Source organism: Aythya marila, assembly GCF_965140915.1.
Source record: "Aythya marila genome assembly, chromosome: 5".
Lineage (NCBI taxonomy): Eukaryota > Metazoa > Chordata > Aves > Anseriformes > Anatidae > Aythya > Aythya marila.
The window spans coordinates 31,516,032-31,531,722 of NC_139046.1; the positions used below are offsets into that span (position 1 = coordinate 31,516,032).

Consider the following 15,691-nt stretch of genomic DNA (forward strand, 5'->3'; position numbering starts at 1 on the left):
TTGTCCAGGTGCTAAAGCTTCATCCACCCCAGTGTGGCCTGCCTGTACTTCAACACTCAGGAACATACTTGTATTTGTTTATCTCTTCTAGTTAATCCATGATGGTAGATGAACCCCCCCCCCCCTTGATGAAAATATCAACGTAAAAGCGAGCAGGAAAGCAGAGTCCCAAATCAACCAATTATCCCAATAATCTGCTCAACTCCCCTGTGTTTATTAGGCCCAGGAAATTGTTTTTCTATTTTGGTTAAGGCAGTTCTGCTGTGATCTCTCCCTTCATACTTCTCCAATGAGATCTATGTGGAAGTTACAGCTTGTTCAAAGTCCTGTATTTCTTCGCAGATCCAACCTTACCAAGGGTCTCCAGAGACAGAGACTTCACGTCTGTGTTTTGGACTCTATTCATACCTGTATTTTGATCTGTCACACAAGGACTCTAGGCACTGGTAGAAGAGAGACGCCTCTACCCCATCGAGTGGGTTGCAGTCATTTGGGGGTTGTCGCTGCCGATGTTGCCCAGAGGATGATGTTGGCACAATCACAGTATTTGGATTCTTACCAGCCAATAGGTCTTGATAAATGGCAGCAACACTTTCCAGGAACTCTGAAAAAACAGAAAGCGATTTATAACTCAGGGCTACAGCCAGCTAAGTATCCTCCTGACCTACCAGACCCAGGATTAAATTGTCATTCCCTGCTCTGTGCTGCACATGACACCAACAGGAAATGAATGTAAGCACAATACTAAGGCACCCTGCATATTTAGATCAGATATTATGCAGGCACAAGCAGCCATTTCCATGTAAGTTGCTGGCTTCTCCCTGTCAGGATGGTTATGAGAGGCCAGCCACTCTGTTCAGACTCTTCTAAAGGGAACAGAGGCCAGCACGTGAATAAAGCAGTGGAGTGTGAAAGCTAATGTCAAACACACAGCTAGTTTGCAAAGTCTCAAAAGTTTTCCTTCTTCGTCTGTTACCACCAACCGAGAACTCATCCAAGTTGGGAACAAAATATATGGTACTGCAACAGAAGCAAAGGGAGCAAGTTAGTCAGGGCTCCAGGCTGTATCCCAGCTTGTCTCTGTGCTGCTCCAAAGTAAATATTACATGGGATCTAGAGGAAGGGCCAGGGCAGGTCAGGGCTAGAGTTGGCAGAAAGCCTCTCCCCAGGCTCCTCATACTACCCACTGTTTACTGCAAGAGCCTAATTTTAAACAAGTTTGTTTATGGATGTGGTCAGCAGTTTACAAATCTAGATTCCATTTGGAGTGGTTTGCATGTGTGTGGGTTGGTGGGAGAGCGTATGACAGGCTGCGTGTGTGCGCTGTGCCTGGGCGAGCGGGACAGGGCCGGGCTGCCTGAGTGTGTGCACACAAGGGCGCGTTTGGGAGGGCTCCGGTGGCATTTGTGTCCCCAGCGAATGGAAGTGCGAGGATGTGCGTGAGGCGGCTGGAAAGGAAAGGCGGGATGGCGGCGGGCCCTCGGGCTGCGCTGAGGTTTTGCAGCTCAGTGGAAATATTTTGTTGTATCAGAGAAAAACTTTCCAAGCGCATTTTCTGTCCGCAGCTCAAGGCGCTGCAAGCCTGGTTCTGCCCAACCCAAAATCACCATTTTAACTGTTTTTCTTTGATGACTTGTCACGGGTAATGTTGTGATATGCACAGGGGAGTTATACAGAGAAAAGTACTAAGAAATAGAGATGTTTGTATTAGGAATAGCAGCTGACTCATAACTGCTGGAAAGATGGGAACTGACAGGTTGGATCAGATCAGCAGGCCACCCAAGGCTGCACTCTGACCACAAACTGTGCTCCACCACAGCTTCTAGCCAGTGTCTCCCTGTATCCCTGACCTGGCCCCTTTTGCCTGATCAAGGCCAACCGAGAGCTATGCCCATCAGCAGGAACTGTTAGTGTGAGCGGACAGAATCCCATGAGCTTTTGTTGCCTTTAGAAAGTGCTCTGTGCTGCAAGACGAGTGAGTGAGTGCCTGTGCAGTGCCCCATGCTTGGGAGCATATCTAACTTTGATACGGGAAACGTTTCCCTCTTTTTCCCCACTTGAGCAGTTTCCTGGATGAGTTCCTTTCCTCAACAACATTTTAGGGGGCTAAGACAAACAGGCCAACATACTTTAAAACATCTCCCTGTAAAGAAAAAGCACACGAGTGTTCATCCAAGTTTCTCCCCCTTGCCACCTGAACTTTAGTTTAAAAATACCTCAGGATTTTTACAGCTGTGTATGTGTGGGTGAGTGTATGTAAAAATATGCATACACAAACTATTAGTATTTGATTTGTACTTCTCCTGTCAATAATCTTAAAAGAAGTGCTCCATATACTTAAAACTCAAACTGAGGGAGAGGGGTAGAATATGACAAATGACCAATAATACGAAAAGCATAGATAGGGATTAACTGTTCGTTTTCCCTTCCAACTAGGGGCTCTCAAATCAAATGAGAGGTGGATCTTCGTGGAACAGGTGGCAGACCCATGCAACTCCTTGCCAAGGAGAGTTGTGGAGGTGAAATGTTGATGTGATTTCAAGGGGACACTGGAAAATTCCTTGGGAGAGGAATCCCCTGAGTGTTTCTAAACCTGTAGAAACTATACGCATTTCAGAAACATTTTGAGCTGAAAACAGCTTGTAGTTGGATGAGTATTAGGGGTAAGAATTGGATGAATTTGCCAAGTTCCTTTTTTTTTTTTTTTTTTTTTTTGAGGCACCAGCTCCCAATCCCTGTTGGGGTCAGAACATTGGGTTAGGCTTGCTCTGGGCTGTTCTGATCCTGTCTCCAGCAGGGGCCACTACTTTAGAGGCAGAAATGCTGTATTGCAGAATTACAGAACAAAAATATTAGTAAAAGTTAACTGTTAGGTGCTAACATACACTAGACAAAGCTTGAAATTTATGTCTCAGGGCTAAGACAAATACATGCATAAGCCATAGCTATTACAGGTATCTTGTTATTCATAAACATTTGGAACCTCCTTATGAAGCCTTCTAATCTATTGGCATCAGTGACAGCTTTTATTGATGGGTTCCATTAGCTATATATTCTCTGTGAAAACCCATGCGTGTCCTTACAAGGCTGAAAAAACTGCAGGGATAGAAGAGCTGTAAGGCTGTAATGATATGCCAGAGGGTGAAACCAGCAGCTTCCCAGTATTTACCTGAGTAGTAGAATTGGATCTGGAAAGCAAAGAGGAAATCAGAAAAAGACATCAGGCAATCCATAGCATCATCCATCAGCACAATCCTAGGAATAAGATGAGAGAAACGGTTTGGCATCTCCAAAAGGATTAAAGCCTTCAAGCAGGAACCCCAGATCCAGAGAAAGCACAGCTAGGCAGCTACATGCAACTGAGAACTGCTAGTGGCTTGGCCCAGGGTAAGAGGTTAGGAGAGAGCAATGGGAACACCCACCAGTGCGTGGATGAGGGCACCCTAATATCAAATGAAAGCAGCTTGAGAACCTGGGGTGAGGAGAAGATCCTGAGTATCAGTGCTATCATGCACTAGCTTCAGTGTGACCAGAGCAAGATGAACGTTAAGCATTCAGGCCTGGGGGATGTGCTGGAATGAACATTGGCAGTAAAACTACTAGGCTGGTTCGCATGGCTGTATAAAGAGTAAATTTGCTACAGGCCAGGCAGTTACACGATTATAAAACTGGTGTAAGCAGAATGAGACTTGTGCTATTCTTCTGTACACCAGATTTTATTGAACTAGGCTATTTCCACATTCATAAGTATAATAATAGCCGTTAAATTCCAACCTATGGCCCAACTCCACCTGACTACAGAGGAAATAACACGATGTCTCTTCTGCATCAACAATCAGCTTTAAAATTACTCACCATAAACATCCTATCCTCCCTTTCTCATGGATCAGTCCCTTTTCATATATTATCAGGTCAAATTTCATAGAGACTGAAGACTTCCTGGACAAGGGACAATGTCTTCTTTCTCTCTGCTAAACCCCAGGTGCATCTAGGGAGTTACATGTATCCTTATTTTGAATCATACTTTAGGAATACATAAAATATCAGCAATAGGCCACAGAGATGAAGTACAAGGGATAGCAAACTCCACCTCCTCCTTTTGGGAAAAAAACGCTGGATTTCAGAACTAAGTAGTTAGGGCAAGAAATATAAAAATAAAAATGAAAACAATGCTCTGGTCACTACCAGGGATTAGGAAACTTGAGCTGATCAGCGATAACTTAGACCAGAAAGCAGAAGGAAACACAGCACTTTGACAGGAAAAAAAAAAAACAGTACTCAGAGGATGTTAAAGAAAGGTGGCTGGTGCTTCCTTTCAGCTGTGTGTTTTCTGGACCACCATGCAGCTTTAAGCAGAAACAGGTCTACTGACCCTGTATGGTCAGTATCTGGGATATCACACAAGGAGGATTAGCAGTTCACTACAGCCAAAGTGTGGGCCATCTACTAGGACACTTCTGAACGCAGGGCCAAATGCTGTCCTCAGACCAACTCCTGCAGCATCAATGGTCTGAACACACTGCTGGGGAAACACTGCTATGTCTCGTGTAAAATACTCCAGGGAGCTGTGTGGGAGGCTGTCCTAGAAGAGTTAGAGGATCTTGCAAGAGGCTTACTTCCCCGCCACTCAGACCAGTTCTGTTCACTGTGGCAAAATCAAACATGCAGAGCAGCTTGAATTAATTATCTCAAAGAAGAAAGACTGGGGCTAAGAGGGTCCCCAGGAGAAAAGCCAGTATTTAAAACAAAACCCTTTGAAGATGTCAAAGTGCTTCTGATTTATTTATTATGTTCCAGAAGCCTCCTCCTCCTGTCTAAAGAAGCAGTAGCTTCAGTGCTTAATTCTCACTAATAAGCATGTTACTAAGATTGTCAGTGGCCACATCAAGGAAATAGCTTTGAAGCTGGCAGGCAGAGCATCCTCATCTCTCAGGCAATATTGCTCAGCTACTGGCATTTCCAACCACTCTTTAAGCACTGGAAATGCTATGGGCCACATCACTGAGAAGCTGCACTCCCTCCTTTGAAATAATGGTCTGTCTCCCAGATACCCTCAAAGCACGAGCTCCAAAGCTTTTACCAGTGCATTTCTTCATCCTGGAGAAACAGGAGAACAATACTGGAGAGATTTTTTTACATATTTATTTTGTGGAGAGAAAATATTACATCACCCTCACAACAATCAACTAATTTCACTTGTTTTAAATCTAAAGCTATGGTCGATGGGTGTGCCCTGCAGCAGGAAGTCCCGCTCTGCTACTTACAGAAGAGCATCGGGAAGTGGGCAGAGGTCTGAGAATTTAATATTTCTTGCTGTTAGAGCCAGCAAGGAGCCTCTAAGGAGGGCTGCACAGCACATATGTAACGGAGGAGCGTCTAAATAGAAGCAGGTGCACTCTGGTGCTGGGTTACTGACTCCACTTGGCCCAGGAGCCTGCACTCCGGAAATGTTGAGAAGTCTTTAAATCCAATACAATCATTTATGAGGAGATTGACTGCAGCTGGCTATTCCCCCACATAGCCAGCTGACTGCGCAGCCAGGGAAGCTGAGAGAGCATCACATGCAACATATCTGTACATCTTCCCTGAAGTATCTGGCAGCGAGAGAATCCCAGCCATTGCTGGTCTGTAACCTAGCCAGCAGGAGCTAAACTGAGGATGAAATCTGAAAAGTCTGAACTGGAACTCAAAAGAGTTCATCAGGTAGCTGAGATTTCAACAGTTGCTTTATTCACTCTTGTTCAAATTAGATTTTAAGCCCTTAGGGGCACAGACTTATTTACGAGGTTAGTAGTCAGCACTTAATGAATAATGAAAATTAAGGAGAAACTCTGGAAAGGATGTAAGAAAGATGCCTCCATTTCAGGGACTCTGGTAAGGGTGTAGTGGTCTTTCAGGGTTCAGGCGGGTTTGGCTGACAGGGAAGCCTTGCTATTGTGCCAGTGGGGGAACTTTATCATCTGCTGACTGTGGTGAAAATCTCGGAAACCCAGACTAGACAGGATGTCCCCAGGACAAACTCTAGAGCAGGCAAGTTGAAAGGACTTTTACTGTTCCCCGCTACCATTAAGGGCTAACTGACACTGTGTGTCTTAAGGCCAGGCTGGCTCAAATGGGTCTTCAGGGACGTGGTTAGTTTGCTGATACACAGAGGCAAAAATAAATGGAACATGCAAAAAGAGCAAGATCTGCACTCTCAGGCAATCTTTTACACTTCTATTAGCAGTGACCCGTGCAGCGTGAGCTCCCATATTGCATAAAACAGCATGGGACCTGTGAGCTACTTGGTTCCCACTGCTGTAATGCAGGCAGTGAGCTCTGTGGGTTTCTGTTACAGGAGAGGAGTCAGTGCTCAGGTACAGGTCCTGAGATCCCAGCACCAAACCTGAAAATCCCTTCCTTTTCTGCCCTGTCGCAATTTCAAGATTCAGAAAGCCAGAAGGTGCCTCTGAAGATCAAAGGTATCCCTGTAGATTAAGATCTTTAATCTGCTAATGCCTATGGCCCTTTGAAGGGGAAAAAAAAGTCCAAGAAATCTCACTTATAGCTTGGGTTTTTTAGGGGGTTATGACCCCTGCATTTGTGTGGCACCAGGAACAGACAGATGGAGGTCTCTGGTGTAATGCTAATAAAACCTATATTGTTGTAGCCTCTGTTCTGCTCTGACATTTCCAGGTCCTGTTCGCGTCCAGTGTTTGTTATCAGCGCGTAGCAACAGCTCGTGGGCAAGAGGAGAGCCCTGTGCTCTGAGCTCATCTCAGCCAGGCAGCGCTGGGACCGCAACTGCGACTGCTCCAACAATTACACGGCTCCTGGCTGTACCAGCAAACGCTGGGGCTACTGCCACCACTGCACTTAATTCCTGTCCCAAGGCAAATCAGCACCAAAGTTGCTGGGGGTGTGTGGACAGAAGGAGGAGCGATGTCAGCAGGTCTGCGTGTGCCGTTCCTGCTCCGCAAGGATGTAAGCAAGCAGTGCTGGAAGGCAGCCTGCAGGGCTCACCTTCCCGACTGGAGGAACCGAGGAGGACATTAGGAAGTGGGAACCAGAATAAGCAGCAGCACGGGGCAAGAAAAAGGAAAACGAGTGAGAGAGAGCAGCAGCTAGAAGCAATGAGAAAGATGTTTGAGAAACATGATGAGTTTTATTAAAATTGCTCAACCAGATTATCTTGTAACAGAGGAACAGCAATGTTTAAGTAAATCTCTGGCCAGCCAACAGCAAGAGTGAGGTCATCCCCACCTGAGCCGGGGTGCCTCAGACAGAGATCTCATTTCTCTCTAACACCTGCTCCCAAAGCTGGCTTGTCTGTCTCTAAGGCACACGCACAACAGCGCAGCAGGCCCCTGAATGGGGCCTCTAGTTTACAACAGCCTTGTGGATTAAATTCCTTGACACAAACATCATAACATGTGTAGATACGCTGAAGACTCCTTTCATGCACCATCAAAAATTCCTGCTCCGCTCAGCTGGAGCTCTCTGAAATGCACACCCGCACATCGGACTGGAGCTGCAGTACCTCCATGAAAGGAAGCAGCGGCTAGATCCCTGCTACAGGGTCAGCATTCTTTCTTAGCCCGGCATTGGGGGCCAAGCAACTGTACTCCGCAGAGCCCAGAAGGCCCGCTGATGAGTTAGAGGGAATGGTAGCGCTCCTCTTTTAGTATTAATTGAAGCAACACAGCTTTAACTGCGGTTCAGTTCGGAGAGCAGAACAGAGAAGCCTGGGAAGAATTCAGAGAATCAGCCAAGTGGAAGTGCTAGCAGATGGATAACATTTTTTCATTCTCTTTTCTTAATACACTTTTCAAGGGACTCTCATTCTGTTATCTTTCTTCAGCATCAAAGACAGAAAATGAGGACCTCTTCATTATGCAGGCCATGAGCAACACAGGCAGCAGCTATCATCCTGATCACATGCCGGGATTCTGTTTCCAATGCTATATCTATATAGCATTATATATATGAAAAGCCTTTAATTTCCATGCCCCCTCTACTGACATGGCTAGGAATGAAAGTACTTAGTAATCTTGCTGTGATTATGTATACGTGTGTGTGCTCCTACTGAGATCTGAACTGACCCCCTACCCCAACAGATGTATATACCTTATTACATTTTCACTATCAGATAGTTAATAATCAACTGCCTGGGCTGGACTGGAACCAGCAAGCACTAACAGCAAAAAAATCCCGTATCACCTTATCAGTGCCCTGAGCCATCTATCTGCTTTAGGCCTTGTCTAGATTAAAACAAAATTTCAAACAAATTAGGTACCATGTTCTTAGCTACAGTACTTTAAAACAATCCTTCAGAGTTTAGTACCTTTTTTACATGTGATCAAGCATAGGAAACTGGGGAGGGTGGAGGGGAAGGAACACATTTTTAAAATGGTAAACTATTTTAAATAGAGTTTAAAATGGTATCAGTTAAAACCACTTTGACTAACATTTTTGATATGCAACTCATCTGCTGAATTTAGAGATGACAGCAGCATTCTGCGCTGAGATTTCAGTCCTTGTATACCATAAATACACATTCTTTCTCATTGCTAGAAAAAAGACACTCTGTTCTTAATCTCAAATCATGACATGGCTTTTCCCCAGAATCTTAAAAGCTGGAGGTCCCTGTTCATATCTTTACCCACAGATCTAGTTCCTAAGTCCATGTGTGTAGGGCTGATCTTGCCTTAAAAGAATCGATGAGGACCAACCTTGCTGCTTTCTGGGTGAGTTCCATTGGGAAGTCAGGGCAGAGCAGCTGCAGCAGGCAGTGGTATTCCTGTGCTGTCAGCAAATCTGCAAGAAAAAGAGAGGTGAGAACATCAGAATTCTCTTACAGGTTGTTCCCTCCCCTTGTTTCATTTCTAGGAAAGAAATCAAGCTCTCTTCTCTTCTCAATTCAAGCAGACTGGATACTTCTGACACCAAAACTGCTAGCCTTATTCCCCAGGCCCTCAGAACTGGGCTCTGCAGATAGGAGTTGCCAGTGACCCAGGCAATCGGAAAGGGGCCTGATGAAGGGGAAATGCTCCTGAAGAGATTCCCTCAGAGAAACCGGTAACAGGTAGCGGTGATTCAGTGTGAAAAAGAGGTAACCAAAACTGGGCAGTTTCAAGTGACAACACGGTTTGGTTTGACTTGAATATAACCATGTGGAAAAAAGAATCATTTCAAAGTTGCTTAAATTTGCTGAAATTCACTGGCATGGCGACATTCACCACAATGAGCCTGAAAACCGTCCACAGAACATCTGGCAGCAGTAACAAAGGCAAACAAGGTTTTGGGGTTGTATATGGAAGGCTACAGTGTATAAACCACAGACGTTATTACTTTGGCATTCGGTAAGGCAGCTGGACGGTCTCTTCTGGAATAACGTGTACGAATCTGGTCACTCTATTATAGGAAGCACAGAACAAAGATCCAAAAAACACAAGAAAAGCAATCAAATGATTCATGTTTTAGGGAGCTGCTTTGTGCAAGACTGGTCAAGAAAGCTCTCTGTGGTTCAGCAGGAGTCATAGAGGTGAATCTTAGGGAACTTTATAGGATCCCAAGGGAATGGAAACATACTGATGTCAAAAAGCCCTACATGATTGTATGTTCACAGTCCAAAAGCCTGTGGACTGGGCTTACGGAGATGACTAGCTGAACAGCAGCAATTTTGCAGTACTTCTATATACAGAAGAATGTCAAGTATGGAAGAAAGAGCCAGGGGTGGAAGTAGAGCCAAGCAGTAGTCAGGGAGGGAATCCAAAGGGCACAGGCACTAGGGCTGAGGTACAGAACATCAGGTCTGTTACCACGGACACGTCTTAGCCTTCCTTAGCCCTGAAACTCCCATCCAAATAATCAACCTCGTTCCAGGTGATAGCCACGACTTCTTCATATCTCAAAGCATGATAGTTCCACAAAACTAGGAGAGAGAATGCTACACTTCTGTCTGTTTCAAGAGGCAGATATTCAGTAGCAAAGGACATTTCGCTGTGACATCCAGCCCAGCCAAAGTAACGTTTTCAATGCTGACTACTGAAACATTGCAGGATGACTGTCATCAAAATCAGGCTACAGACTTTTCCTTTGCCTACATTACTAGCAAGGGAGGTGGGGGAAAAAAATGAAAGATCTAATACTTCTCTCTTCTGTTCAGGAAACTCTAGAGCTGAAAAACACTGTCATCAGGCTCTTCAACATCCATTATGGATGCTGTCTAGAATTCCATACTTTGCACTGCTCTCAGGAGGACATTCTATCTCACAAAGCACCTTAGATTTAGGGTCATGCTATGAAGAGATTATTTTGAATAATGAGTAGAAAAAAAAAAAAAATGCACTGTCTGGAAAAGCCAACTCTGCAGCCAGAAATCTGCTGTAACAGAAGGAGGTCCCAGTCTGTGCTGAACTGCAACAGCACTGCTGGGATCTGTGCATCCTATTCTGCTATAGGGGTAAGTACATCAGAATCTCTCTTCTTCCCAGATAGGAACACTGAGCTGAATTCAATTTCTGTGACTGCGCTGAAATGGCAGATGTCTCAGAGAATATGGAGGGCACTGTAACATTTTTCTATTGTCATTTCTTACTTAAGCACAGTTCAGAGGCTGCCCTTCATTGCAGATGCTTGCATATATGTCAGCATATATCTGAGCTTGGAAGTTGCTACTTGCAATTTTTCAGCCAACTATTTCTATTTCGTGAAACAACATGGAGAAAAAAAGACTCTTCTCAGTTATTTTGTTAATCCAACATTCATTTATAGCAGTAAAGATTTTGGTCCTAAGTTCTTAAAGAAGCAATCCGAGCAGTTAGGGTACATGCAAGCTTCATGAAATCATCCTCAACTAGCTCAGCACATGGAGCAGGTTAGGGAAACCAGAGAAGCTGGACATAAAAAGGCTCTTTAGAAACAGACACTTTGTTATAATTGAAGAGAATGGCATGGGCCTCTAACAGCTACTCTTGAAGGCTTTCTAAATCTAGCTTTGAATAATGCTGAGCATTAAAATCTTGATCTTTTTCTAAAAAGCTTACACATTGGTCCTCAAGGAGTCACACCATTTGGAAGCTTTACCCAATGCTCAGTTTACATTTCTGGGTTGCTTAAGTTCAAATTCCTGTTTATGCATCCTTACAGTCTCTGAGGCTTCTAGATAAAAGCATCTTAAAAGAGTAACTGGGCCCTAAGCAAGCATTAGTTCTGAGGCATAGAGATCTCTCCCTTGCTGGAATTAACGTATTTTTAAAACTTAATAATCATTTATGAGGTCTTTTTCTCCTTTCCCTTTGCACTGAGTCAAGGCATCATCCTCACTCCTCCATCACAAAACCACAAAGCAACATCCAGCTAAAGCACAAGTCTGCTCAAAAGGACCTTGGGAAAGGGCGTCAGAGACCTCTCCAGCCAGCACATCAGCAGGTGATGTGTATTCTCAGCACACGTGAATTCACTAATTGCAGTTTGAGTCTTTGAGCAAGCGGTCTGTTTAGATGGGAACTGCACGCAGAGCTGAAGCGGTGCAGAGAAGTTCCTGCTGTAAAGAAAGCAGCTCATTCTTTACTCCTTCCTTCTCGCTGCTTGTGCCTGGAGCGAGGGCACCCTCAGCTGAGTCATCCAGCACGCAGGCAGGCTCTTTCAGCCCAGAACGCAGCTCAGCCCGTAGACACCCCAGGCATCCGACCAATAAATCATATCAATTTCTCAGACTATGGATGGGTACCTATTACACAGGAAGGGGGATCACCGCAGACCTTAGGAGGTGTCTACAGTTTGCTGTGATGGCTGTTTTCCTATTCCCTACGGCAAGGTCAATGAAGCCCATGCAGAAAATTACATTTGCCCATGCACCATATTGTCTGCCAAGAGCTGCTTGGAATAAACAAGGGCAGTTTTGGTGCATGACCACATCGCTCCTTCCTGTCTCCAGGCCACAGCTGAGTAAATAGTGTTCAATGCTGCATGATGAAGAAAGAAAGAAAAGGAGGAAGGTACCGGTCAGAATGAGTGAAAACTGGAATCCACAACTGCTACTTTGGTTGCTACCACAAATTACTGCATCTCAAGTTCCAGTAACAAATGAAGCAAATCACAGAGTTTAAATCTGACCCCATAGCATAGGGCAGCGAGCTATAAGCACTCTACCACGCTCTCGCAGTGGAACAAACTTGGTCATACCGTGTGCTTAAGGATGGAGAGAGACTGATTGCAATCTGCATGTTAATCGTGTTCATTTACAGCTGAAAATAATGCTTTGCTCTTCTCCTGTAAAACAGCTAATCAAGAAACTCCAGAGTGATTTTAAAACAGCAGTCCACTAAGGAGGAGCTGGGAGGCTTAACAGAAAAAGTAGAGGAAAAAGTAAATGGGTATGGCTGAAGTTGCAGAGGAAGCTCAACTGTTTAATCTCAATTTTTGCTGTGCTGGTCTTCAAACTCCTGCCCAGCCTGCTGCTCCTGTGCTACTAGGAAAACGCAGGCTGTTCCCTACCACCTCTTACTGCCCATGATTAGTTTATTGGCCTTCAGTGCCTGGGGCAGACTCATCCTTACATTTCAGAGACACAGGGGAAAAGGGTTTTTGTCCATGTGGTATAGTTGTGGAACACAAACACTGCTTTCTGGACAAAAATGGCCCCACAGTTGAGAAATATGGAGGCAGCCACTTCATATTTCCCTGGCTTTTAAAACATAGGCTCTTTTTACCCCCTTCCTTTGCTGTGTGTGTGTAGCTGACAGGCAGCACCTAACGCAAACTGATGCAGACCTGAGGAATGCTAAATGACGCGTTTATGCTGTTATCAGTGTCCTGAACAGAGTGCAGCACACACACACCTGAGCCATCCTTAAACCAGTTCTTTCCTACTGACAGCAGCCCAGTCACAGAAGCCTGGAGCTCAGTGAAGGCTGTAAAATCAACCCAGGAAGCCAATAAATATTTAGGACTTAGCTTGAAGTGCAGTCATTGCTGCTATATCTAGGCTGCTTTCGGCACAAAGGGTAGCTATCTACAGTGCTGTCACAACACTATGACAGCTATAAATATGCCAAAAGCAGTAAAAGAATATTTATCGCAGTTGGTGTATGAAATCTGACCCAAAAAGCCATATTAGTAACTCCCCAGAAACTGGAGGATTTCCTTGATGAATATAAATTGAAGTTCCTTATTCCCATCGTATTTCACATACAACTACCCGAACAGGCTGGAGCGCTGAGCAATGTAGCCTTCCCCTCTGGATTACGGTAGGACACAAAATTTCCACAGACTGCTTTTCTGCCACAGTCACGACGTCATTCAAGAGCCATAAAGTCAGAGAGCTGTAAATCAGCCTCCTAGAAATATAACAGAACAGCCTAATAAATAATCAAATGTAATTTTAAATGCTGGGAGAGTCTTTCTCGGCCTTTAGATTTTTAGGATTTCTGGTACAAATATCACATTCTTCGGATTCTCTCCATATCTGTGCAGTCTCGTAACCTTGTAAAGAATGAAAACAAAGCCTCTAAAAATAAAAGTCTAGGTGTTCTTGTGCTGCCTATAGGAGCTGCAATCTTACAAATAAATAAATAAATAAACACATCTACTGATAATACTGCAACTTCACAACTCTCATTTGACCAATAGGCTGCACTCTGCACGTCTCACTCTCAGGATACCGATAGCCTCATTTCCTTACCTCTCCATACATCTAGCACTAATAACAAACAGAAAACCGAGAACTCAAGGAAAAGGAATGCAAACATTCTTTCCTTTCTTCCTCATAAAACTTTAAGCTTAATAAAAAAAAAATCCTTCCTTATTAATCATTTATAAAATTTGACATTGAGAGATTTTATGAATTATCATGAAAAAGATCTGTTCCTGTAACTCGAAGAATTAATAAGAATTTTAAAGAAAATAAAAGCATTCAAGTACTGTTTCTTTGACTAATTTTTTTTTAATGACAAGAAGAGATATAAAATAAACAGAAACCATATCCAGAACTTGCATTTGTCTTATTTTAAAAACTTGTTTTCTTTATTTTTCAAGCAAGTTAGAAAATAGTCCTAAGAGCAGAGAAAATCAAAAGAAAACTCACAGAGACTTAAGAGTTACTTTTAAGTGACAGGAAAATGTACTGAAGCCAAAGATTTCTGCCAGGTTAGCTCAAAACCAGCTTCCCCCTAAGGAAGGTTTCTAGCAAATATTTTATAGAGTGCAATGGTCAGATCTGTTTCACGGATCAACACAAGATCCTGTGCTTTACATGGAATTTTGGACATGAAGCTTTAAAGGACTAGTTTTAATAACTGGATGCATTACCTCTGCCTTCCTAATGGTGCAGGTCAAGAAGCAGCTAAGACAGTTTAAAACCTTCCTCTTACTGAAAGGGTCCCCTCTACCCTTTTTCCCTTTCCCCTTCTTGCAGCTGGCCACATGGTTGTGAACGACCCCTGGTACCAGCTCTGCAGCTCAGCAGACCCTTTAGGAGAAAATTCAACTTTTCCCCTGGGCCAGTGAATTGAACTGACTCTCAAAAACATGTGATGAAAGTTTGTGCAAAGTAAGCTGTGGAGAGGTGCAGGGAAGAGAGAAGGTAGAGGGAGAGCAGGACCTCCCCTTTTCAGCAGAGATAAACCTAGACAGGCTCAGGTAATTCCCTGCTTAAGGTGTTTTAATTCATAAGCCCAGGATATGCAATCCTATTGTCATAGGATTAATGATCCTTGTAATCAAAAGTAGGTTTGGGTCAGCTGGCTGAATTTGCATTACACTGCTAAGACAGTTTGTTAACACTCTGCTATCAGACACTCTTGAGACTCAAATTCTGGCATCCTTACTATATCCAAGCAGACAACTCATGAATCCCATCTGCTCTTTCCACAGATACCATTTAGGTCCTTCCAGAAAGGATCCCAGGGCATCCTCAGGAAGACTCAGGACCGTGGAAGATTTGTGCCTGACACAACAGCAGAGGCAAGCAGGATAACTGAAGAATTCAGTTGCTAAAGTTTGGCTCTGTGGGTGGATTCTTCCCAAAGGGTACTTGAAGCACTGAGTGCATGCTGGATTGCCTCTACTGACCTGAGAGCATTTGCAAAATCCTGCCAGAACCAGATGTGAGAGAGCTGCTGCAGGCAGCTAGCCTTCACAAGGTGTTTTGGAGCACAGCTGCGAGCAGTAGTATATTTAGGTGACTCCTGATGGCAAGAGGTAGAAAGACCCAGCTTTGGATGTGAAAAAGAAGAAAAGAGTGACAGAGATGTAGTGAGATTTGCCTGGAACAACCTGTGTCAGACTCGGGACAAATATAGTGGAGAGCTAAAGCAGACTGACCTAAAAAGATTTGTTGGGGGAGTGCTGAAAGAGAGAACAGTTCGAGAGGATTAGCACCGTGCTTGAGCAGAAAGCTAGTTTGAAGGCACTCAGGTAAGAAGGAAAAGATTCAGCTGCAGCTGAAATAAAGAATGAAAGCATTAGTCCTGAAGGGAACCTGAACAGTTCATATGAACAGTAAACTCACAGCTGTCTCACTATGGGCAAAGCTCCAGTAGCACCACATTTTGAGTGAGTTAAAGAATATTTTTTTAAATAAAATCCTCTAAACAGTGCAATTATTTTTCTGTCCCTTGATCTTGAGCCCTTTTATCAATAAGCCACTTGCCAGATTAACAAAAACAAGACACGAATCTCTATAGAACTGCTCCAGTTCTATCCCCAA

The 15,691-nt window shown here is 44.0% G+C and overlaps 1 protein-coding gene across 4 annotated transcripts in view; it reads right to left on the reverse strand.

The window, feature by feature from the left end:
* Positions 1-15,691, reverse strand: part of CSTPP1 (centriolar satellite-associated tubulin polyglutamylase complex regulator 1) — a 93,650-nt gene that overhangs the window by 20,700 nt on the left and 57,259 nt on the right. For all 4 annotated transcript variants that reach the window (XR_014317624.1, XM_082761821.1, XM_082761822.1 and 1 more), the window contains exons 4-6: positions 8,712-8,796; positions 3,170-3,255; positions 409-604 (exon numbers count right to left, since the gene is read on the reverse strand). Coding sequence is in view for 3 of the 4 variants with exons in the window: in XM_082761821.1 (XP_082617947.1) it covers positions 409-604; positions 3,170-3,255; positions 8,712-8,796 (367 nt within the window). In the remaining variant the exon portion in view is untranslated. The remainder of the gene's footprint in view (positions 1-408; positions 605-3,169; positions 3,256-8,711; positions 8,797-15,691) is intronic.